This window comes from Protopterus annectens, chromosome 1.part1 (assembly GCF_019279795.1).
Source record: "Protopterus annectens isolate FY-2018-M chromosome 1.part1, PAN1.0, whole genome shotgun sequence".
Lineage (NCBI taxonomy): Eukaryota > Metazoa > Chordata > Ceratodontiformes > Protopteridae > Protopterus > Protopterus annectens.
In genome coordinates, this window is record NC_056726.1 from 31,401,725 (window position 1) to 31,427,677 (window position 25,953).

Here is a 25,953-nt window from a genome sequence, read left to right on the forward strand (position 1 = left end):
CTAATACCCAAAATTTAAAATCCGCTGTATTGCATTTTAAAACATGCCTATATAAAGCATTTGTGTCTCTTCCAGCCAATTTCACACATGTGCTCATATATCCTCTGCCTCTGGTTACGCTCTGTTTTACCCACGTAGAATGCTCAACAGGTGGTATAGTAGGTAATATACACAACCCCTTTGGTTGAACAACTATAATAACCCATAGCTGAAAGTTTCAGTGTGGGGGGCGGGGTAGGAACTTATAATACATCAAGATTTGCAATGAAACTACATTGGTAACATCTGCCACACTTGTAAGTTCCTTTTTTGGTAACTACCATGGTTTCTTCTACAGTTTTCCTTTTCTCCAACATATCCTTTAAATTTAAATTCCTCCTGTAACTATATGTTAAAGGTCTATTGAATATTTCCAGTCTGTTGGGCATTTTCCCAAACATTTCCTAATAGCTGTTAATAAACTTTTTTTACTGCTCTAGAGTCCTGGTTGTATGTTATCACTAAATAGGGTGTCCCAGAAACCATGGGTGCTGGTGTCATATTAGTTTTTAACCCCATTCCCTGTTCAACATCATTACATGTTATTGGTCCTTTTAGCAATGGTAAATATTTTGTTCCCAATCCTACTAGAATTTCTTCCTTTAAAGTTGTTATAAGGTTCTTAGGATAACCCCTCTCCAGGAAAAGTGATTGGTCATATTCTAGTTCTTTCATTAAGTCTAACGTTTCTGATATAATATGGGCTACCCTTACAACCTGGCCTTTAACTATGTTTCTCTTCTGGAACAGCGGGTGCTTACTATCGAAATGTAGATAGGAACTGACAAAACAGTTCTTCGTATAAACCTGGGATACAAGTCTGTTGTTAACATAATCTTTCCTAATCCTAGCATCCAAGTAATGTACTTCATCCATCCCAATGTCATGGTAAATTTTAAGAAATCTGTTGTACTGTTTAAGAATTCCAAGAACAAGGGAACCAAAACCTGAGGTCCCTGCCAAACAATAAAAATGTCATCCAAAAAATGGAAATACTTCCTTATGTGACAGTTATAACCAGATTCAAAAACAACATGTTTTTCCCAATACAACACGGCAATATTGGCAAATATGGGTGCACGAGGCACCCATTGCAACCCCATCAGTTGATGATAGTATTCCCCCTGGAAATACATGTAGTTATTCTTTAAAACTAGTCCCATGTTTTCCAGCACCATTCTAAATTCACTATCCTTTAAAAAATTGTACTCCACCAATATCTCTTCAAACCATTCCAAACCACAGTTATGGGGAATGACTGAAAATAGATCTTTCACATCTATTGTGATGAAGGAATATTCGGGCTTGAATTCTGTTTGACTCATTTTACTTAAAAAGTCCCATGAGTCAATCAAAATATGTGGCTACATTTTCTAAAAGGGTTCTGTTTTTTTGTTCACATATATAGCTAGGGGTTGGATTTTGGAATTTCTTATGTTACTATTGGTCTTAATGGTGGGTCCCTGTAATCATTATGCACCTTTGGTATCCTGAAAATCCCTGGAATAAAGAGTTTTGATACTTTGAAAAAATCATAAAGTTTTTTACTATCAACCCCTATGATAAGTTGTCCTCCAAAATCAAATCTGTTTTCCAGTATGCAATGTTCAGTAAATTTCGGGAAACTAATGAATATCTTGTGTCTGCATTTAGGATTTCTATAATTTTTGCCAAATAGGTCCAATTTTTCATTTGTACTACACCCCATCCCCTTTGTCAGGTTTCATGACCCGCACCTTATTAGTATGTACAACATTCTTCAATGTTGCTCTCTACTCCATCATCAGATTGTTCTTGTACCCTCTATTGTTGTTGTTTGGTATAGTTCTCATATCCTTGACTATTAATGTCTTAAAATTAATGAGTTCATGGTGTAGAGGTGAGTTGTATGTGTTCTTCCTGATTAAATCCCTATCAACATTTTGTGGGAGATGTTCATTAAAGATTAACTCCATGTTTAACTTCCGGGTGAACATTTTCACATCTAGAATCAAGTTTGCTATATCAAACTTCCTTGTAGGAACAAAAGTGAATCCTTTCTTAAATAGATTGATGTGACTACTGTTTATACTAATGTCTGTGTAATTGTAAATGCGAAGATTGTCCTGTGTATGGCTCACCATTTGGTCACTCACTGATGTTTCACAATCTTTTGCATGTATATCCTCCCTTTGCTCAAGTGCCCCTTCCCTTATTGGCGGTAATAGGTTTGTCTCCCTTGTTGTCGGGGGTGTTGTGTCATTATTTGGGCATACATGGGCTGTATTGTTAGGTTCCTGATCCTCTCTGATCTCCTAGGACCTTCGTTCCCTAAAGGGGCCTCTCCCTGTCTTACGTTTTCACTATATCCCAAATCATGATGGTCCCTGTTGTAGTAATGATTTTTCCCATAGTTGGGTTGGTTATAAATATCCCTGTTAGTATGGGTGGAATGGTAGTTGCCCCTTGCACCCACGATCATTCGGTGTGACCAAATACTATATGCAGTGCAATTCACATAGTCCCTGTTATCCTTATCTAATTTAAACATTGTCCTTTTATCATTTTTGGAAACTACTTTGTCCACATCCTGTAGTACAATCAAATAGTCATGTTTGTATTCATTAATAGTGAACAACAAGTCGCCATGAATTTCCTGGTTTAACACATCTATTTCACATTTAAGCTTTTAAATAATACTGTTATTATTGTTCACAATAGCTCTCATCAAGGCTATACCACAGTTACTTAAAATATTCACTACTTCATTATAAAACACAGAGTCCTTTTCAATATTGTTCGGAAACTTGTTAATCCAGAAGCCTTTAGGCATATCGTTAAGCTTTATAATTTCAATAAAAAAATTGTCTAATGTTAAAGATTTATAGTTTAACATTTTAGTCTTTAGAGTCTTACATTTCCCAGAAAACTAAGCGTTTCATTCTGTTCTCGCCTTGTTGATAACCTCCGTTGTAGCAAAGTTCTTGTTTAACCACATGTTAAAATCCAGGTTGATATATTGTTCTAAGCCAACAAAATGTTCATTGTAGTGCATGGCGCCATGGTTTTGGGTAGATGAAAACCACCGACCATCTCGTTGATTCAGCACAGAGACGTTAACATCAGATACATGTTATAAGGTTCTTAAGGCAACCCTCTCCAGGAAAAGTGATTGGACATATTCTAGTTGTTTCATTAGGTTTTCCTTTTCTGATGTCATCCGGGCTACCCTCACCATCTGGCCTTTAACTATGTTTCTCTTCTGGAACAGCGGGTGATTACTATCTAAACGAAGCTCGGAACTGGAAAAACAGTTCTTCCTATAAACCTGGGTTTCAAGTCTGTTGTTAACATAATCTTTCCTAATCCTAACAGCCAAGTAATGTAATTAATCCAGCTTTTGTAGACTTTATTTGTCCTCTGAGTTGTATGTTTAGTTTGATGAGAGTGCTTTTATACTGCTGGTGCGGCACCTCCTAATTTTTGCCATGATTTTCTCCCTTCTGTTATACAACCTACTGATTTTTGATTCCACCAGGGTGGCTTGTTTTTTCACTTAGTTCTGTAGTTCTTACTGGTGGGTACAGCTGCCTCTATGTTGCAATTAACATGCTTGTATAGGGTTTCTGCAAACAGTTCTGCATAGGCAGTAGTGTTCTCAGCATTTAGGGAGCCTTGAAATTTTGCCAGGTTATCACTTAATAGTAGCAAGTTAGCCTTAGTGTAGTTCCTGAGTATTCCAGGGTTATCTGGGGTTCCACATTTTATTTTTACTTCATAGGTTCATAGGTTCATAGGTTGATACTAGACTATCTGCCCTAGGTCATTTATAAGCCTAGACATAGTATGTTTGGCTTTCGCCACCCTTTTAGATTAGTTGACTGTGCCTTTGTATAGTAGGTCACAGAAGGTAGCCCTTTTAAGGTTTGTTTACTGTACCTCTGTCAAGCAGCGACACAGAAGAGATCCCAGGGGTAAACTTACGATCTCCCATCCATTCATCAAGATTTCTCTTGAAGAGGGTTAGTGAGGGGCTCTGCCTGACATGGATTGGGATTTTGTTCCAGAGTGAGGGGAGCCTCTGGGATATGAATCTGTCCCTCCAGCATGTCCTATTTATTTCTGTGCTGAGGTTCAGGTCCCTGGAGCATGTAGCTCTAAGGGATTTAGATTTCCTGAGGTGAAGCATGTCCATTAATTCTGGGTTGGACATGGCTTTATACGTCAGACACAGATCGCCTCTGAGTAGGCGGTATGCAACTGAGTAGAGGTGGAGTTTCTTTAGCCAAACTGCATAGGGCATCTGTTTGAGCCCCTTGATCCTCTTGGTGAGATACTTTTGGGGTCTTTCCAGTTGCTGAAGGTGTCAAGTAAGGTACATCCCAAACGGGGCATTGTACTCAATTATGGGCCTGATAAGTGATGAGTAGAGGGGCACAATGACCTCTCTTGATCTAGATGTGAACCCTTTCATGATAAGGTGGGCTATATAGAAGGTCTTTCTAACCACTTTGGCAATGTGACTGTCAAAGGAGAGATTGCTATCTACTTGGGTCCCCAAGTCCCTAATTACGTCTTCCATACTTAATGGATTACCACCTATGTGGTAATTTGTGGGCACTTTGTTTTTTCCAAAGTGGATGACTATGCACTTTTTGGCATTTAGCTTTAGGCCATGGCTCTGGCACCAGTTATCTGATTCTGTGAGACCCATTTGGAGGATGCTTGTGTCAGTCGGAGAGTCGATTACAGCACCCAGTTTGCAGTCATCTGTGAACTTGGTCAGCCATAGTCCACCCATGTTAGCCTGTACCTTGGAGAGATATATACCGAAAAGAGAGGTCCCAGGACTGAGCCTTGTGGGACACCACTTGTAACTGGTTTAGAGTCTGACATGGCACCTGCTATTCTGACCATGTGGGTGCTATCCCTGAGCCAGTTTGCAACCCATCTTGTGACATAGGGGTTGATATTTAAGCTGGAGAGCTTATTTATGATGCCTGAGCGGGGTATTGTGTCAAAGGCCTTTGCGAGGTCCAGGTAGGCTGTGGGACTACCTTCCCTTCATCTATGGCTTTGGTAACTGTTTCAAAAAAGTCGACCAGGTTCAACAGGCAAGATCTGCCCTTAACGAAGCCGAATTGGGTAGGATCCAGTGTCTGGAGGTTCCCAATGTCTTTGTTTATGATTTCCACCATAGCTTTGCAGACCAGGCTAGTCAGGCTTATAGGGTGATAGTTTCCGGGGTCTGTTGTGGCACCACCTTTGTGGAGTGGGACCACTGTTGCTGTACGCCATTCCTTGGGAACATATCCTGTAGTAAGGCTGAGATTGAACAGTGACTTTATATGAGGGTTTTGTTCTTCTTGGAGCTCGTGTAAGACACAGCCCGGGACACCGTCTGGTCCCATTGATGCTGTGTTTTTAGCTTTGGAGAGGGCAGCTCTCACCTGTGCATCTGTGATCTCAGGAAGGCTACACTCTGTTGGGATAGACATTTGCTCTTTTGGGAGGGAAGGGGGGGGGGGAGTTTGCACTGAACCTTTCTGCCAGGATGCTGGCAACGTCTGTGGGTTCAGTGAATTTTTTGTCATTTTGCACTAACTCAGAGCATATCTGGGAGTTGCCTCCCAGGTTTCTGACATAACTAAAGAAGGCCTTGTGATTATCTTTAGTGTCTTTTGCAATTTTTCTTTCAAAGCTGGCCTTAGAAGATTTTATGAGGGAACGTAGTTTCTTGCTAGTACTGATCCAGTGACGCCTTCCCTTTTTAGGATTTTGCTCTGTCATGTAGCAGCTTTCTCCTTCATTTCTTCATAAATTCATAGCTTCATAGGTTCATACTAGGCTATCTGCCCTAGGGCATTTATAAGCCTAGCTAGAGTGTGTTTGGATTTCACCACCCATTTTAAATTAATTTTGCTATGCCCTTTTTCGAGGTTAGTATACTGTGCCTCTGTCTAACAGTGACACAGAAGTGATACCCAGGGTAAACCTACGCTCTCCCATCCACTCATCAAGATTCCTCTTGAAGAGAGTCAATGAGGGACTCTGCCTAACCTGGACTGGGATTTTATTCCAGAGTGAAGGAAGCCTCTGGGTTATGAATCTGTCCCTCCAGCATGTCCTATTTATTTCAGTGCTGAGGTTCAAGTCTCTCGAGCACATAGCTCGATGGGATTTGGATTTTCTGAGGTGCAGCATGTCCATTAATTCCAGGTTGACATGGCTTTATATGTCAGGCACAGATCGCCTCTGAGCAGGTGGTATGCCACTGAGTAGAGCTGGAGTTTCTTTAACCAGGCAGCATATGGCATCTGTTTGAGCCCTTTGATCCTCTTGGTGAGGTACTTTTGGGGTCCTTCCAGTTGCTGCAGGTGTCTGTTAAGGTACATCCCAAAAGGGGCATTGTACTCAATTATGGGCCTGATGAGGGATGAGTAAAGAGGCACGATGACCTCCCCTGATCTAGATGTGAATCCCTTCATGATTAGGTGGGCTATATAAAATGTTTTTCTAACCACTTTGGCCACGTGGTTGTCAAATGAGAGATAGCTATCAACTTGGGTCCCCAGGTCACTAATTATTTCTTCTGTACTTAATGGATTACCACCTATGTGGTAATTTGTGGGCACTTTATTTTTGTCAGAGGGGATGACTATACACTTTTTGGCATTTAGCTTGAGGCCATGGCTCTGGCACCAGTTGTCTGTTTCTATGAGGCCCTTTTGAAGGATGCTTGTGTCGGCTGGAGAGCTGATTGTGGTGCCCAGTTTGCAGTCATCTGCAAACTTGGTCAGCCACAGTCCTTCCATGTTGGCCTGTACCTCCGAGAAATATATACTGAACAAGAGAGGTCCAAGGATTGAGCCTTGTGGGATGCCACTTGTAACTGGTTTGGAGTCTGACATGGCTCCAGCAATTCTAACCATGTGGGTTCTGTCCTTGAGCCAGTTTGCAGCCCATCTAGTAACATAGGGGTTTATATTTAAGCTCGTGAGCTTATCTATAATGCCTGAGTGAGGTATTGTATCGAAGGCTTTTCCGAGGTCTAGGTAGGCTGTGTGGGCCACCTTCCCCTCGTCAATGGCCTTGGTGACTGTTTCAAAGAAATTGACCAGGTTTAAGAAGCAGCATCTGCCCTTAACAAAGCCGAACTGGGTAGGATCCAGTGTCTGTAGGTCCCCAATATCTTTATTTATGAGGTCCATGATGATCCTTTCCATAGCTTTGCAGACTAAGCTAGTCAGGCTTATGGAGCGATAGTTTCCAGGATCCATTGAGGCACCACCTTTATGGAGAGGGACCACTGTTGCTGTACGTCACTCTTTGGGTACATATCCTGTAGTAAGGCTGAGCTTGAACAGTAGTTTTATGTTTGGGTTCAGCTCTTCTTGGAGTTCATGTAGGATGCAGCCCGGGACACCGTCTGCTCCCACTGATGCTGTGTTTTTTGCTTTGGAGAGGGCGGCTCTTACCTGAGCATCTGAGATGTCAGGGGGGGCAGCACTCTGCTGGGATAGATATTTGCCCTTTTGGTGGGGAGGGGGGGGAGAAGTTTGTGCTGAACCTGTCAGCTAGGATGTTGGCAATGTCTGTGTGTTCAGTGTATTTTTTGTCATTTTGGACTAATTCTGAGCATATCTGTGAATTCCCACCCAGGTTCCTAACATAACTAAAGAAAGCCTTGTGATTATCCTTAGTGTCCTGTGCAATTTTTCTCTCAAAGCTGGCCTTAGACAATTTTATGAGTGCCCGTAGTTTTTTGCTAATACTGATCAGAGATGCCTTCCCTTTTTGGGATTTTGCTCTATCATGTAGTAGCTTCCTCCTTCTATTGTATAGTTTGTTTATGGCTGGGATCCACCAGACATGACGTCTGTCTTTGGAGGATTGGGTCTTGGTTTTATTTGGGATTGCATGATCCATGCATTCCTGAAGGTGTTCATAGAATGCATTTATAAAGGATTCTGTGGTCTGGGCCGTATTTTCCACAGGCCCGGGGGCCTTGAAGGATTCCACCTCGGTTTTGAGGAGTGTGAAATTTGCTTTAGAGAAGTTTTTCACTGTGGTTTTCTGGGCAGGGGTTGGGGTCGAGATGTGAATATCCAGTGAGATTAGTTTATTGTCTGATCTTACCAGTGAGGGATACACTTCTGGTCTGGAGCATAGAGTCCCCATGTTGGTGATGATCAGGTCCAGTATGTTTTCCCCTCTTGTGGGAGTGGTAACAAGTTGTTCCATAGCATATGAGTTTATAAATTCTAGGAAACTTTGGGCTAGGGTGTTGGAGCTAGAGTAATGCTCCCAGTCTATGTTTGGGTAGTTGAAGTCACCCAATATAATGGTGTTCGGAGTGACCTTCATATTTTCCAGTGTTCTCAGGAAGGCTGAGTGGGGTTCCTGGGTTTGGGAGGGTGGTCTGTAGCAGGCTATAAACTGGAAGGCAGTTTTACCCACTGTTAGTTGCACATGGATAGTCTCTGATGCATCGTGCTGTGTCACCAACCTGGAGGTGTGGGTATCTTGGACAAATATTGATACTCCCCCTCCTTTTGTGGTTCAGTCCAAGTTTTGGGGCCGAAAAGCACGGTATGCGGTATAACCTGGTAGTGCTGGGGGCTCTCGGGAGCCTTGAACCAGGTTTCTGTTACTGCACAGATATCGATTTTCTCCATGCTAAGGAGAGTTTCGAGTGTATGCATCTTGAGGTTTAGACTTCTGGCATTGAGTAGCATTACTGTATAGCTTATTTATGGCCAGGGTCCACCAGACAGGTCTGCTGCCTTTGGAGGAGTGAGTCTTGGTTTTATTTGGGATAGCATGCTCCATGCATTCCTGTAGTGTCCATAGAATGCTTTTGTAAAGGATTCTGCATTTTGGGCCATATTGTCCAATGCCCGGGGGCTTTGAAGGATTCCACCTCAGTTTTGAGAAGTGTGAAGTTTGCTTTTGAGAAATTCTTCACCGTGGTTTCCTTGGCTGGGGGTGGGGACGGAATATGGATGTCCAGTGAGATTTGTTTATAGTCTGATCTTACCAATGAGGGGTATACCTCTGGTGTGGAACATAGAGACCCCATGTTGGTGATGACCAGATCCAGTATGTTTTCCCCTCTTGTGGGAGTGGTGACCAGTTGTTCCATAGCATTTGAGTTTATAAATTCTAGGAACCGTTGGGCTAGGGTGTTTGGGCTTGAGTAGTTTTCCCAATCGATGTTTGGGTAGTTGAAGTTACCCAATATAATAGTGTTTTTGAGAGACCTTCATATTCTCCAGTGTTCTCAGGAAAGCCAAGTGAGGTTCCTGGGTTTGGGAGGGTGGTCTGTAGCAGGCTACAAACTGAAAGGCAGTTTTGCCCACTGTTAGTTGCACATGGATGGTTTCCGAAGCTTCGTACAGTGTCACTAGGTCAAAGGAGACAATTTTGTTGTCTGACCTTACCAGAGAAGACATCACACTAGCAGGTGTGCAGCACTCTGCCATATTAGTGAGGACCAAGTCCAGCATGATTGCATCCCTGGTTAGTGTATTAACAATCCCAATGGAATGGAAAACAGATACCGCCATTCCTTTGTACAAAGGGGGTGCATCCACGGACCTCGGGAACTATAGACCCATTAGCTTGACCAGCCTTATGTGCAAGACCATGGAATGAATCATTATGGGCCTTATTAACAAAGATATATGAAATCTCCAAATGCTCAACCTCACCTAGTTTGGCTTTGCAAGGGGAGATCATGCCTGTTAAACTTGGTGGACTTCTTTGAGACAGTCACCAAAGACCCAGATGAGGGAAAGTCTGTAAATACAGCCTACCTAGACTTAGCCAAGGCCTTTGGCATAATCCTCCACTCAGGCATCATTGATAAATTCAACCAGCTGGGTATCAACCCATACATTGTCAGGTGGGTTGCAAACTGGCTCAATGATAGAACTCATACAGTCAAAATAGGGGACTCGCCTCCTCCAGCAGACCCATAACCAGTGGTGCTCCACAGGGATCAGTTCTGGGACCCCTACTGTTCAGCATCTACTTCTCCGAATGCAGGCCAAAACTAAAAGACTGTAGCTGATAGCGTTTGCTGATATCTGAAAACTAGGAGCGATCATTCAAGAGGGTCTTGTGCAGACTGGTGACTGGTGCCAAAGTCATGGTCTTAAACTTAATGAAAAAAATGCATTATCATCCCCTTTGAGAAGGGTGATGTTCCTACAAATTACCACATCAATAGCAATACCCTAAACACACAGTTAGGGGTGAGAGATCTGGGTACACAGGTTAACAGCAACCTGAACTTCCATCATTGTGTCTCCACAATGGTAAGAAGGGCATTTTAATTTGCTCATCTCATAAGTAAAGGCATTGCCTCCAGAAAGAATAAGGTTATAACCCCCCTGTACTCTTTCCTCATCAGGCCAATAATAGAGTACACTGGTCCATTTGGTATGTTCCTTTCCAAACACCTGCAGCAATTGGAGAGACCACAAACGTTCCTTACAAAGAAAACTCAGGGTCTTCAAGATCTTTCTTATGTGGACAGACTGAAATCATTGTCACTTTACTCTGTGTCATACAGACTGCGCAGAGGTGACCTGTGTCTTGCATACAGAGCAATCTCTGACCCAGCTTTGATGGAAATGCTGCACATTCACAAGTCAAATGGCACACGAGTCACTCACTCAAAGGACCTTAACCTGGTATGTGACAACAGCAGAGCTTGCTGATGAGACAGATTTGTCTCACAGAGGTTGCTCCACCTTTGGAACAAGCTTCCTATTCATGTTAAACAAAACCCCTCGTTGGCCCTATTTAAGCACAATTTGGATGATTGGATGGGCAACTGGAAATTTATCTCAGGGGTTCCACCTGTATCCTTCTTAGACAGGGGCAATCAGTGCTGGTTTTAGTGTCTGCTTGAACCAGACACCCTTGGGAACACAAGCTGAATTTGGCTAGGCTTGTAAGGACTTTGGGGCCATTAGCCTCGTAAACTCCTAGTAAACTTATGGTTTAGGGAGTTTGTGTTTATAAAATCCATGAATCTCTGTGCCTATACATTTGGTGTTATATATGATTCCCAGTTAACAGTGGGGTAATTAAAATTGCCCATGGATGTGGTATTGGGTTGGATGGTGAGTATTTCCAAAAAGTTTAAATGTATGCTGTGAGTTTTTCCTGGGGGACCTATAGCTTGCACGGAAGTGGTATGGGATTTTGCCTTTGATGTTTTAAAAATGAAGAAGCTCAAGGGCATTGTCCTGTTTGACCAGTTCTGAGGTATATATATTTTTGATATAAATTGAGACACCTCCACCTTCAGTCCCTGTCTGTGCAGTAGCTAGTTTAAATGTGTGGAAGGCATTATAAACGTGCACTGTCACTGTGGTCTTCACAACTTTAAACCAGGTCTCAGTGACCACACAGATATCAGCATTCTCTTGGCTGAGGAGAGCTTCTAGGGAATTTTTTGCATTGAAGAGTAACCTTTAGATTTTCTTGGTTTTGATTTGCTATGTCAGAAGTACTTTCAGTTTGGCATTGCCTAAAGAGGCACTATGGAGTAGGACAATGTTTTACCTAATATTCAAAAGCCTAGAGGGGAGAGGTGCAGACCATCCCTGATAAAGCAGCATGGTCTGTTAACCATCTCCTTCCATGCTGACAAATACTGCACCCCTTAGAATGACATCAGAAAGTAAGCCAATTATTAAAGTCACTCATCTTTTGTTGTATTGTGATGTCATCCTTGGAGTAGGTAAAATGTTGCTGAATGCTAGGCTCATACTAGCCTAGCACACATATTCCAAGAGCTCCATGATGTTTCTCTTCATATTGTCTAGGCAGGTACTTCTCAGGTCATTTACACCCACATGGACTATGACAGTCATACTGGTACTTGTGATTCAATGACCTGAGTGGATGTGTAATGTGGCAGATCCTAGCCCCTGATAAGCAACTGACCGTGAATTTCTCCTTACTCAGCCTAGTGAGAGGGGTATCAGTCTCTCTCACAATGGAGTCTCCAATGACCAGAATGTTGGATTGTGTGGTGGCTTGCCTTATGGGCCTAGAAGTAGAGGCTCCATGAGATGTGAATATATATGTTGATGTGGGTGTTGTTTTGAAAGAGTGCATTCAGGGCTGCTTAGGGTATCTGTTATATGTACTTCATCTAGGAGGTCTTTAGGGTTTAGTAAGATTACATTTAAGTGCCTCAGCATTTATAGGTCTATGTGTCTGCTTTGAATTGTGTGTGATGGGTACAGTGTGTGTATTACTGACAACCTGATTGACATTAGGAGTGTTTTTATGTGAGAGTTTTGCCTCCGGTGACATTTTGTAAATATCTCTCTCAGACACCATATCAGTTTGTTTGGGAATTAACTGGCTTCCTCAGATCTCACTATACTAGTATGTACTAACATGGTAGTTCATTCTACTGATCAGACATATAATATGAACAATTCAGCTTGACATTAAATTACTCGTCATATATCAAATATACGTAAATGAGCTGCAATGGAAGTAAAACTAAAAATTAAAAATCTAATTCAGTATAAAAAATAAAATAAACAAGTAAACATTTAACATTAAAGATAAAAAATGAAATATTGTATAAAAAATGGCTTGCATTATTGTGTTTTAGTAAAAGTTGCTATATTCCAGTTTCTGTAACTCAAGCATACTCTTAATAGATCATGTCTGATTGAGTCTAGGCTTCCAATAAGCTTTAAGTAAAAAAAAAAAAAAAATACATATACACACACACATATATATATATATATATATATATATATATATATATATATATATATATATATATATATAGATATATATATATATGTGGATCTAGGACGTTTGCTCGACTGAGCAAATGACCGAAATCCAAACGGCCAGGCATACTTACTCGAAAGCGCTTTTCACCGAAGAAGCACTTTTGTGCAAGTATGACTGTTGCTGAGGCTGTACTACTGTGTGGGTAAGGGAAATTTCCCTTTTCCCCACTGTAGTGCGGTCTCAGTGGGAGAATATTACAGTAGGGGGATATGGGGGGTGCGGGGGGCTAAGCCCCCCCTGCTAAAATGTAAATTAAGTGCTTTTTTTTTTTTCACAGGCTTTAACAAAAGCGCTTTTTTGATAAAAGCACTTTCATTAAAGTGTGTTCGGGTTTTATGGATTCGGATGTTTGCTCAGTCATGCAAACATCCTAGATACATATATATATATATATATATATATATATATATATATATATATATATATATATATATATATATACTTTTATATCTAAGTAGGTAGTGGGGTCAAAGCCCACACAAATAGGTTTCATAGAGCTACAAATAACTGTTTTAAAATTTTACTTTTCACATTTTATGGATATTTGCTGTTCTAATCCTTGTGATTTGAATAGGAAGTAGAGGTAACAATATTATTAGAAGTTGATAAAGAATCATGCATAAATGCACTTTTGTTCAGTATGGACACTAATCTCTGCTGACAAAGATAATAAATTATCCTGGCAAGCCAATCCCCACCATTGCATCATAGTCTGGTACTTCCAATCATTAGCTGCCGATTTGTAACCAAGGCAACGGTATTTCAAGTGAAGATGAATCTTGAAATAGACATCTTCTGAAAAGGTTATCTAAGAATGTGTACATATGAGTTAGTGTAGAAGGAGTTGCACTCATCCATTTCACTGTAACTGTCTTCTTAGTAGTTATCCTCATCAGTGTTAATAGGATGACGTTCTTCCCTAAACCTCCACAGCCCAATCACAAATAAATAGCAAGTAGAGAGTGAAAGAAATTCTATTGGGCTTTGACTTTTGAAATAACCTTTTTAGATCCCCCTCATCTGCTCTTGGCACAGACAACCAAGACAAAACCAATAAAATATATCCAGAAGAAGATTTAATGATGCGTTTTGGTCTTAAAATTCTCATAATATAGCAAACAGCCCCTCACCTCATCTCCTTCCAATAGGATGAGTCGAACTAGTACAATGTGAATTGCATTGCCAATACTTGGGTCATGGAACAATCCAGCAACCTGGCAAAATAATAATATAAAATGAATCCATCAGCAAAGATAAAAACACAATATACTGAGAGAGCAGAAAAGAAACAGTCTTCAAACATTTCACTGAACTTAAATGGTATCAAATTATCTAATCTGGTAACATTAACAAATACTTTCAGTCAGCATCAGTGTCACATCAGGACTTGGTGAAGGCCTTGAGAACCTGAAGCAACACTTGTTTTGGGCATATTGTGACAACTACTGTTATTATAATTTAGTGAATGAGTGACCTGTACATCATCTCCGTGAACAAAGTCCTCCTGCAGGGTGTTAATATAATGCTCACAAAAAAAAAAAACGTCCATCACTTCATAACAGTATATTGAGCTGCTGTGAACCTTAGACAGTCAAAATAAATAAATAAATAACATTTCCACTAGCTAAACATCATTTGCTGTTTAGTGACCATATAATTAAAAGGTAACGTATATAAATAAACAAAAAAAGGCATGTGTGTGTGTGTGTGTGTGTGTGTGTGTGTGTGTGTGTGTGTGTGTGTGTGTGCGTGTGTGTGTATGTTTCTGTCTATATATACGTGTAAATGTCTACCTGTCAGTGTTTCTAAATATATATATATTTCTATGTGCATGTCTGTGAGTCTGTCATTCTGTCTGTGCTACTGAATGTGCATGTGCTACTGTGTTTGTGTGTGTGTGTGTGTGTGTGTGTGTGTGTGTGTGTGTGTGTGTGTGTGTGTGTGTGTGTGTGTGTGTGTATGTATGTATGCACATGTGGGTTTGTGTGAGTGTAGACATCAAATACTAGCATAACTTATATTTTGAATGTAAAATACTTCCTCTGACAACTATATACACTACCAGACATTTGAAAAATAAAGGAGAGGAACTATTTTACATCAAAAATATATAAAAATATTTTATAGTAATAAAAAATACAATAAAATGAAACAGCTGATTCTCTAAGGGTAAAAGTGTCATCCACAGTGTGTGTTATAGTGTAAATAACTCACTTCCAGGGGTCCAGAAGCCTGATGCTTCCTGAATGTTCTTAATTTACACAACAGCTCACACCCTGTTGTGTAGTACATGACTAACATGCTAGCATCACTGCATGTCAATGTCTTGTGAATGGATGCTGGAGAAGTAATTTGTCCCAATAATTTGACTTATCAGTAGGCTTATCCCAAATTACTCATTAGAGGTAGGAATTTTCTAAGCCAAGCACTTTGGAAACTGGCTTACAATCAGATGAAATGCTGTGTCTTAAAAGGGATAAAAGTTTTGATAACATGTGGACTTTTAATTTTGTTCCAAAGCAATTAGTAGACATTAACCATGGATGATTTACTTTGTTGCTGTCTTGAATATGTCTGGTAAAGAAGTCTGAAAATTAGTATGCTGAAAATATCAACATATCAAGCTGTACCATACATTCAGTAACTCATGCTAAGGTAATAAAGCAGTTATGTCTTGCTGTTCAGGATATAATCACAAAACAGGCAAGGCAAAAAAAAAAATACACAAATCAGTTCACATGCTAAAAAAAATAAAGTAAAAATATCACAGAATGGATACGTAACAAGTGGTCCATAATAATAACTTCTACTTACTAAGCAAGCTCTAAAGCATAGCCAAGCATGTCACCTGATTTTCCTTGGTTATAAAAGTTTTCCATCACTGTATGGGTCGTATCTTTTCTAGTGGTATTGTAAACAAATGCAGTTTTATGATACCACTTACACTGGATCATTAAGGAGAAATATTGTAGCAATACTGCTGATCTAATTACATACAAGTAATTATATCTACGCAGGTCTCTTGCCACATTGTTGGCCTGTCTGATTTCTCCCAGAAGGACATACACTTCTTGACTTTTATGAATGACTTGGTGAGAAAAAGATTGTTAAGTTGTGAATTAACAATGCTCCCACTTCTGGTTTTATGAACTGAATCTATGTCCAGGTGAACACTGAGAAAGATTTATTGTAGAAATGATAAACAATGACATAGGGATACTTCAGATATTGGACCCAAATCAGTATGGTTTTCTCAAGGGCAGGTCATGCCTAGTCAAACTAGTGGACTTCTTAGGGAAGGTCAGCAAATTAATGGATGACTACAGATTGGTGCATACAGAATACATTCACCCAGACAAAGCACTTGACACAATACCCCACTCATGCATTGTAGACAAACTCACAAAATTAGGTATAACCCCCCTATATCACCCGCTGGATAGCCAGCTGGCTCACAGATAGGATCCAAGATGTTAGGATAGGGATCTATATCCATAAAGGGGATAGTCACTAGTGAAGTCTCTCAAGGCCCAGAGTGTGGGCTGCTCCTTTTTGGTGTCTACTTCTCTAAAATCAAAGCGAACATCAAGGGCCTGTGACTGACCAGCTCTGCAGACAATTTCAAACATTGTACAATTATATAATCCCTGAAAGATACAGATACCCTCCAAGAAGCCCTGACACACACTAACAACTGATTCCAGGGCAAAGATCGAACATTCAGTGCCAAGAAATACATAATAACATCCTTTGGGAAGATAGTTACTTCTGGAAACCATCAAATTGATAATACATCCCTAAGAGTAGACCTAGTGGTCAGGAATTTGAGAACACATGTAAGCAGTAACCTGGTCTTTAACCGTCATGTGACTACAGTAGCAAGGAAATCATTCTATGCTGTGCAGCAAGAGCATCTAGGTCCAAGGATATCATTGTTCTGCTGCAGTTAACCCTCATCAAACCAGTCACTGTGGATAACATCCCTTCAGAATGCACTTGAGCAGGCCTATGCAACACACACATCACCTCTCACACAAAACAGGGTCTCAATAAATAAACCCACATATGCGGAAGTACTCAATAGAAGCCTACCAAAAAAATCAGGGACCTCACAAGCTCAAACCACTTGAAGACAATGCAAAGCAAATAGAATAGACTGTACACAGCAACACACACCAGTGCTCAGTAAATTGACCCGTAAGGCAAAACACCTCAAAACCAAATGTCCTGGTCATAGCCAACTCCTTAGTGAGTTAAACATATGTCCCCCTCACCAGACTGTACAAGGAGAAGGTCACAATCAGCTGCCTGTCAGGTGCCAGGATGCATCAAATCACGCACGCACTCAAGTCACTCAATAACAATTACCGCTATGACTCTGTCATAGTACATGCTGGGTTGAATTACTTCAGATGTACCTCTCTGGACTTTATGAAAAGAGACATACAGAACTCTCAGATTATGTGTTCCAGGCACGTATGTCCCTATCTCTAAGCAATATTCTACCTTCACCCAGGATGATGCCACAATATAGACTAAAGTGATTGACTTCAACAATTGGCTTAACTTCTGGTGCCAGTCAAGGGGGATCCAGTATCTGTCAGCCTGGGAAGACATGGTTGACAGACCATGCTGCTTTGCAAGAGATGGTCTTCACCAGTCTCCTCTATGCTTTCGGATACTGGCAAAGGTGCTTGCCTCCCCCATATTGCCTTTTTTAGGCAATGTCAAAACAACAAAATTTACAATGTAAACAAATCCAGTCGACACAAACACAAGGTTATGCTGCTTAATGCTAAAGCTTAAATAGGAAACTGCACTCCCTGGAAGCCCTCCTCACCTTGGAAGATGATATCTGTGCAGTCACTGAGACATCATTCAAGGCCTTAGACAGCACACCAGCCATGTAAGGCTACAATTCCTTCCACACGTTCAGACCCCAAAATGAGTATGAAAGAACCAAAGGTGGAGGTGTATCCATCTTCATTAAAGCCAAATACACTTCAAGACTGGTTAAACAGAATGACTCTCTTGAGATAATCCAGGTGCAAATAACTATAGGTAAAGCACCTACTACATCATTGCTACAGGTCCATCACCATGACCCAAGAGAAGCACACCACCTACCTGGACTTAGAGTCACTTTGGTCATGGGTGATTTCAACTATCCTTTATCCTTTCATCGACTGGGCGACGTACACGAGCACAAACATGCTCACCCAAGGTTCCTGGACTTTGTCAATGCAAATGCCCTGGAACAGCTAGTTTGCACTCCCACCACCACCCATACATACATATATATATATCTATATATATATATATATATATATATATATATATATATATATATATATACATATATATATATATAATATATATATATATATATATATATATATATATATATATATATATATATTACACACACACACACACACACACACATATATATATATATATATATATATATATATATATATATATATATATATATATATATATATATATGGATCTACTTCATATGATTGAATGTTCATATGATCGACAAACTGTTCAGGGAGACCAAAACACCGAAAGCTCAAAACACTGAAAACTCATTTGGTCAAAACTCATAACGTCAACACATGACATTCAAAGCATTATGCCATTTCTTCACTGTAGCGCAACTCTGGAATTAGAATAAATAGATAGGGGTGGTGTGGGGGGGGCACAACTCCCCACATTGGGGGATGTGGGGGGTGTAGCCCCCCACATACATAGTAAATTTCACGGATATATGTAGATAGTTATAACAGAGATGACAATATTTATCTAAATAATGTGGGGGGCTATGCTACGCTTTCGTACTTAATCTTAGGACTTCTTCAGAAGAATAATTAACTTATTGTTGGGACTTAAATACCATCTTGAAACACATGGCAGCGTATCAATTAACACATAAAACTTTGAAAAACATATCAAAACTTATTTAATTCTAAATTATCTCACCAAAAAATACATTCTTTCTTAAAATGTGGACAGTGGCAATTAAGGTTAAGTGCCACATCAGAATCAGGCATGAATGAAAACCTGTCTATTGTGCCCATTTTAAAGAGTAAAACAAAATTATTATAGGTCTTTACAGTGTTTACACATCAGTATATGTAGACTATAAACAGTACAATAATTTTTGACATTCGTTGCTCGCCTGCACTTTTCATAATACAATAGTAATTGATCTTCACTGTTCACCTGTAGTTTCACAGTAAAGTATTTGTCAACATTCAATGTTGTTCTTTAGTTTCATAGTAGAGTATTTGTTGACATTCACTGTTTTCCTGTTATTTCAGAGTATAGTAATTGCTGACATTCACCGTTTGCCTGTAGTTCCACTGTATAGTAATTGTTGACATTGGCTGTTCTGTTGTTTCACTTTACAGTAACTGTTAACATTCATTTTTCTCCTGTAGTTTCACATTTAATTAATTGTTATTCACTGTTCTCCTGTAGTTTTACATTACAGTAATCATTGACATTCACTGTTCACCTGTTGTTCCACTGTACAGTATCTGCTGATGCTCACAGTTCTCCTGTAGTTTCACATTACAGTGATTGTTAACATTCACTGTTCTCCCATAGTTTCACCGTTTTTCTTTATTGCTAATTTTGTCTGGGTCTTTGGATTAATGAGTGGATACTGTTATCATCTGACCATCATGTATCCAGAGTAGTAAAACAACAAGGCAGTACTGTTGCCACGCAGGACTATGTTTAATAAATAAACTCCACAAACAAAACGAAAAGCTGATACAATAAAATTAGCAGAGCAAAACACAAAAGTACTAAGCGCTTTCACCCATCAAATCTATGGGCATCTTCAGAGTACTGAAAACTTCACTGTGATACACTTCTGTTAAATATTCTTGTTAATCAAATAAAACCAATCACTTGCCACAATTTTAATTAATTAAGCAACGCCTCTAACAAAACAATAAACACTTGGTAAAAATGTTGAAGAGTTAAAAATGAGCAACTATAACTATAAATAATCTGACTATTCATACAATAGTAAAAATTGATTAACTCAATTATCATATAAATACAATTATTTACAATACAATAGCATATGGCATCTGTTTGAGCCCTTTGATCTTGTTGAGCTACTTTTGGGGTCTTTCCAGTTGCTGCAGGTGTCTGGTAAGGTACATCTCAAAAGGGGCATTGTACTCAATTATGGGCCTGATGAGGGATGAGTAAAGAGGCATGATGACGTCCCCTGATCTAGATGTGAATCCCTTCATGATTAGGTGGGCTATATAAAATGCTTTTATAACCACTTTGGCCACGTGGTTGTCAAATGAGAGATTGCTATCAACGTGGGTCCCCAGGTCCCTAATTACTTCTTCCATACTTAATGGATTACCACCTATGTGGTAATTTGTAGGCACTTTGTTTTTGCCAAAAGGGATGACTATACACTTTTTGGCATTTAGCTTGAGGCCATGGCTCTGGCACCAGTTGTCTGTTTTTATGAGGCCCTTTTGGAGGATGCCTGTGTCGGCTGGAGAGTCGATTATGGCGCCCAGTTTGTAGTCATCTGCGAACTTGGTCAGCCACAGTCCTTCCGTGTTAGCCTGTACCTCCGAGAAATATATACCGAACAAGAGAGGTCCCAGGACTGAGCCTTGTGGGACGTCATTTGTAACTGGTTTGGAGTCTGACATGGCTCCAGCAATTCTAACCATGTGGGTTCTGTCCTTGAGCCAGTTTGCATCTAGTGACATAGGGGTTTATATTTAAGCTGGTGAGCTTATCTATAATGCCCGAGTGGGTATTGTATTGAAGGCTTTTGCAAGGTCCAGGTAGGCTGTGTGGACCATCTTCCCCTTGTCAATGGCTTTGGTGACTGTTTCAAAGAAATCAACCAGGTTTAAGAGGCAGGATCTGCCCTTAACAAAGCCAAACTGGGTAGGATCCAGTGTCTGTAGGTCCCCAATATCTTTATTTATGAGGTCCATGATGATTCTTTCCATAGCTTTGCAGACCAAGCTAGTCAGGCTTATGGGGCGATAGTTTCCAGGATCCGTTGAGGCACCACCTTTGTGGAGAGGGACCACTGTTGTTGTATGCCACTCTTTGGGTACATATCCTGTAGTAAGGCTGAGATTGAACAGTAGTTTTATTTTTTGGGTTTAGTTCTTCTTGGAGTTCATGTAGGACGCAGCCCGGGACACCGTCTGGTCCCATTGATGCTGTGTTTTTTGCTTTGGAGAGGGCGGCTCTTACCTGAGCATCTGAGATGTCAGGGGGGCAGCACTCTGCTGGGATAGATATTTGCCCTTTTGGTGGGGAAGGGGAGGAGAAGTTTGCACTGAACCTGTCAGCTAGGATGTTGGCAATGTCTGTGTGTTCTGTGCATTTTTTGTCATTTTGGACTAATTCTGAGCATATCTGTGAATTCCCACCCAGGTTCCTAACATGACTAAAGAAAGCCTTGTGGTTATCCTTAGAGTCCTGTGCAATTTTTCTCTTGAAGCTGGCCTTAGACGATTTTATGAGTGCCCGTAGTTTTTTGCTAATACTGATCAGAGATGCCTTCCCTTTTTGGGATTTTGCTCTATCATGTAGTAGCTTCCTCCTTCTATTGTATAGTTTGTTTATGGCTGGGGTCCACCAGACAGGACGCCTAACTTTGGAGGATTGGGTCTTGGTTTTATTTGGGATTGCATGATCCATGCATTCCTGAAGGTGTTCATAGAATGCGTTTATAAAGGATTCTGCGGTCTGGGACGTATTTTCCACAGGCCCAGAGGTCTGAAGGATTCCACCTTGGTTTTGAGGAGTGTGAAATTTGCTTTAGAGAAGTTTTTCACTGTGGTTTTCTGGGCAGGGGCTGGGGTTGGGATGTGAATATCTAGTGAGATTTGTTTATGGTCTGATCTTACCAGTGAGGGATACACTTCTGGTCTGGAGCATAGAGTCCCCATGTTGGTGATGATCAGGTCCAGCATGTTTTCCCCTCTTGTGGGAGTGGCAACAAGTTGTTCCATAGCATTTGAGTTTATAAATTCTAGGAACCTTTGGGCTAGGGTGTTGGAGCTAGAGTAATCCTCCCAGTCTATGTTAGGGTAGTTGAAGTCGCCCAATATAATGGTGTTTGGAGAGACCTTCATATTTTCCAGTGTTCTCGGGAAGGCCAAGTGGGGTTCCTGGGTTTGGGAGGGTGGTCTGTAGCAGGCTATAAACTGGAAGGCAGTTTTACCCACTGTTAGTTGCACATGGATAGTCTCTGATGCTTCGTGCTGTGCCACCAACCTGGAGGTGTGGGTATCTTTGACAAATATTGATACTCCCCCTCCTTTTGTGGTTCGGTCCAAGTTTTGGGGCCGAAAAACATGGTATGAGGTATAACCTGGCAGTGCTGGGGTGTTCTCAGGAGCCTTGGTCCAGGTTTCTGTTACTGCACAGATATCGATGTTCTCCATGCTAAGAAGAGTTTTGAGTGTGTGCATCTTGAGGTTTAGACTTCTGGCGTTGAGTAGCATTACTCTTAGTTTCTTATCCCTTGTGATACCTATGAAGGTGGGTTTGTCTTTTGAGCCTTGCCTAAAAAAGGCACTATGGGGTGGCAAGAGCCTTTGCCAACATCCGAAAGCCCAGGGGTGACAGGTGCAAGCCATCCCTAGCGAAGCATTGTGGCTTGTCGAGCATGTCATCCCAGGCAGACAGGCATTGGATCCCCTTTGAATGACACCAGTACTTAAGACAATTGTTGAAATTGATCATCTTGTTTTCATATTGTGGCATCATTCTTGGTGAGCGTAAGATGCTACTCAAGGTCAGGGTCATACCGGCCTGGGCTACATGCTCAGAGAGCTCCTCTATGTCTCTTTTCATGTAGTCCAGGGAGGTATGTCTCAGGTCATTCACACCAGCATGGACAATGACTGAGTCATATTTGTACTTGCCTTGGAGTGACCTGAGAGCTTGTGTTATGTGGCGGATCCTAGCTTGTGTTATGTGGCAGATTCAGCCTGGTAAGCCACAGGAGCATATCCAATTGTCATTGACATGGCTCTTTAGAAGAGTTTTAGACTTAGTTGGGTTGGATGCATTTAGTATAGACTGAGGAGTAGAGTTCTATATTTTATAGAGGTTGTTAGAATATAGAGAGTCTCCAAATCTGCTGTTGAATTTTGTAACTGTCAGCAGTATTTTGTTAAAGGATCATAGGGTCCTGCTGCAGTGGTGAATTTGTACTAGGTTCTGTAAGGCTGGACATTTGTCTGGAAGGTAGACTATGGAGTGGATTAGGGAAAGTTAGTTTAAGGTTAGGAGGTTTGGAGGTTCTTGCCATTTGAGTTGTTTCAAAGCAAGGCAATGATGTGTTCTGTATGATAGGTTGGCAGCAAATCTGGCTATCTTGTGGTAGCATGATATGAGTTTGTTTAAGTCGGTTTTCTTGATGTTTGTGAGTATGGGAGAGGCACAGAATAAGGTGTATAGAAGGTGTGTCCTGGCAATTGTTTGCCTGGAAGAGTTGATTAAGTAAGGTTTTATTCTATAAAGATAACCTAATCTGATGTTGTTCTTTCTGATGGTCTGTGAAATGTTATATTAACTTATCATCTATAATGATACCTAGTAGCTTAGTTTCTTGGATGGGTTCAGTTAGGGAGTGGTTGGATGAAGTGATTTTAAAGTCTTGGTTAAGGGAATTTGTTTTGTGGTAGTTTTGGGAAACAGCATTAGTTTGGTTTTGTTGAGATTTAGGATGAGCTGGTATTTATCTATGAAAGATTTAATGGCAGTAAAGGCTTTTTGGGGTAACTTCTTGTAGTTGTGGTAGGGTGGGTGTGGTGCAGATGACAGTAGAATCATCTGTGTACTGTATAATGATAGCATGGTTAGTAGTGTGCATATTATTGGTGAGAATTGAGAAGAGTAGAGGCCCAAGTACTGACACTTGTGGCACACTTACTGTTATGGGAAGCAGAGAGGAGAGGTCACCATGCCATATGACTGCTTGATAGTGATTAGAGAGATAATTATGGAACCAGGAAAAGGTATTTTTAGATATGTCAAGGGCTGCCAGTACATTTATGAGCTGCTCATGGGACACTGTGTCAAATGCCATTGACATATCTAGAAATATCAAGGCAACCATTTGGCCTTTGTTTTTTAGTTGGTTCCCAGTATTGTTTTTATTTGAGAAGAGCAGTGGAACTATGGCCTGGCTGAAATTCATGTTCTGCATTGGAAAGGAGTTTATTGGTTAGAAGGTGCTGCATTACTTATGAGTGGATGCATTTTTCTAAAATTTTGGAGAGTGGAGATAATATTGATATAGGTTTGCAGTTCGGGAGTTCTAAGGAGGAGCCCCTTTGTGGAGAGCAATAACAGAGATTTTCCAGAGTTTAGGTACATACTGTTCAGCGATAGATCTGTTGATAAGTATCAATACTGGGAAACAGGTGGTATTGGCTGCTAATCTGAGATACTCATTTGGTAGTTTGTCTGCAACAAGAGTAGTAGGGCTTAGCTTGAACAGTAATTTCTTGATGGGTTGAAGGGATAGTGAGGTATGGGAGTCATTGGAAGGAGGAAGGGTGATTTGATGTGGATTATTTTTGTTTTTTAAAAGTGAGAGAATGGAATTTATGAAAAATGAGTTAAACTGGGAAGCTAAACTTCCTTTTGGGTTTTTGGAATTTGGGATGGGGAGGAAGTTTGAACTAGATGGATAAGGTGTTTGATAGAGCCCCAGAACTTTTGTGGGTTGTATTGATGCTTGTGTTGCGTGGTTGTATAGTACCTTTTTTGTTAGCTTTGATTTGCTTTTTGCAGACATTTCTTAAGTGGCGGTAGCTGTCGAGTGAGACTTTAGTTTTGTAGGTCAGATGTTGATACCAGAATTTGTCTCTTTGTTTTAGTAGTTTTTTGGTTTCTTTTGTAAGCCATGGGCAATAATTAGATATAGATCTTAAGTGTCTTATAGGGGCCAGTGGATTTAGTATATCTAGAAATTTGTTTTTGAAGTATTTGACTACTGCATCTAGGGGGAGGTGTTTTAATGGGGATCAATTACAGTTATGGAGTAATTGTTTAAAGGTGTCTAGGGATACATTTTTTGTATCAGGTATTTGCTTCTATGTAGTAGTTCTTGTTGGTGAGTTACAGTGCCTTATAAAGAAGGTTAGCAGGTTGTCACTTAGGCCGTCTGGTACACAACCTGAGAGATGGATTAGTGAGGGTTTATTGTCGTGGGTCCAGTCAAGACTAGATTGCTTTTTGTTGTTTTTGTCAAGTCTAGTGGGTGTATCTATCAATTGGGTGAAACCATGTAGGATTATGTAATTGGAGGGTGTTTTCAGAGGAACAGGTTTGCCAATCAGTATTAAAGTCTCCAACTAATATTGTTTCTTGATTAAATGTAGCTGAGGCCCGTGAGAGTAGGTGCTCTATAGTGGAAGAGTTGCTATTTGGTGGGACTATATGTTTGTTTTTACTGATTTTTAGACAAGAGGCTAGTAGTTAGTTGTTATCTACATCTGGGACATTTACCTGGAGTTTCTCAAAGTTGAGAGAGTCTTTACATATGATTGCTACTCCTCCGCCTTGTTGCCCTGTCTTGTCTAATCAGACACATTATTGAATATAATGAATTTTCTGTCATATATTTATCTAAACATACTACAACTTGAGAGACAGCAAATATTCATAACTAAAAGAGGTGGCCTTAAAAATCTTAGTTATTAGCAGAGACTAGCAGACCTGTCTCTGTACTCAGTCTCTTACAGATTCCTCCATGGAGACCTATGTCTAGCCTTTTGTGCCATGAAAGAGCCAATTTGACATCCTATTCTTTTGCAGAACTAGCGTACATCAAATACTCTGTTAAGGGAACTAAACCTTATCACCAGATAAATAAAACACATTGGTATGATTGATTCTTGTCCCAATATATCCCTCAGAAATTTCCACTACATGTTAAGTACAGTAGCACCCTTGCCACCATCAAGATACACCTTGATAACTGGATAGACAGCCTCAAATTCTGTCACAGTCTATCTTGTCATGCACTTCTTGGGGTTAGAGGAAAAATTTGAATAGGGT

The 25,953-nt window shown here is 40.4% G+C and overlaps 1 protein-coding gene across 1 annotated transcript in view; it reads right to left on the reverse strand.

The window, feature by feature from the left end:
* The window catches only part of ADAMTS12 (ADAM metallopeptidase with thrombospondin type 1 motif 12), a 2,672,119-nt gene that overhangs the window by 1,731,332 nt on the left and 914,834 nt on the right, over positions 1–25,953 (reverse strand). The window contains exon 3 of the mRNA XM_044085381.1: positions 13,989–14,072. Coding sequence (XP_043941316.1) covers positions 13,989–14,072 — 84 coding nt within the window. The remainder of the gene's footprint in view (positions 1–13,988; positions 14,073–25,953) is intronic.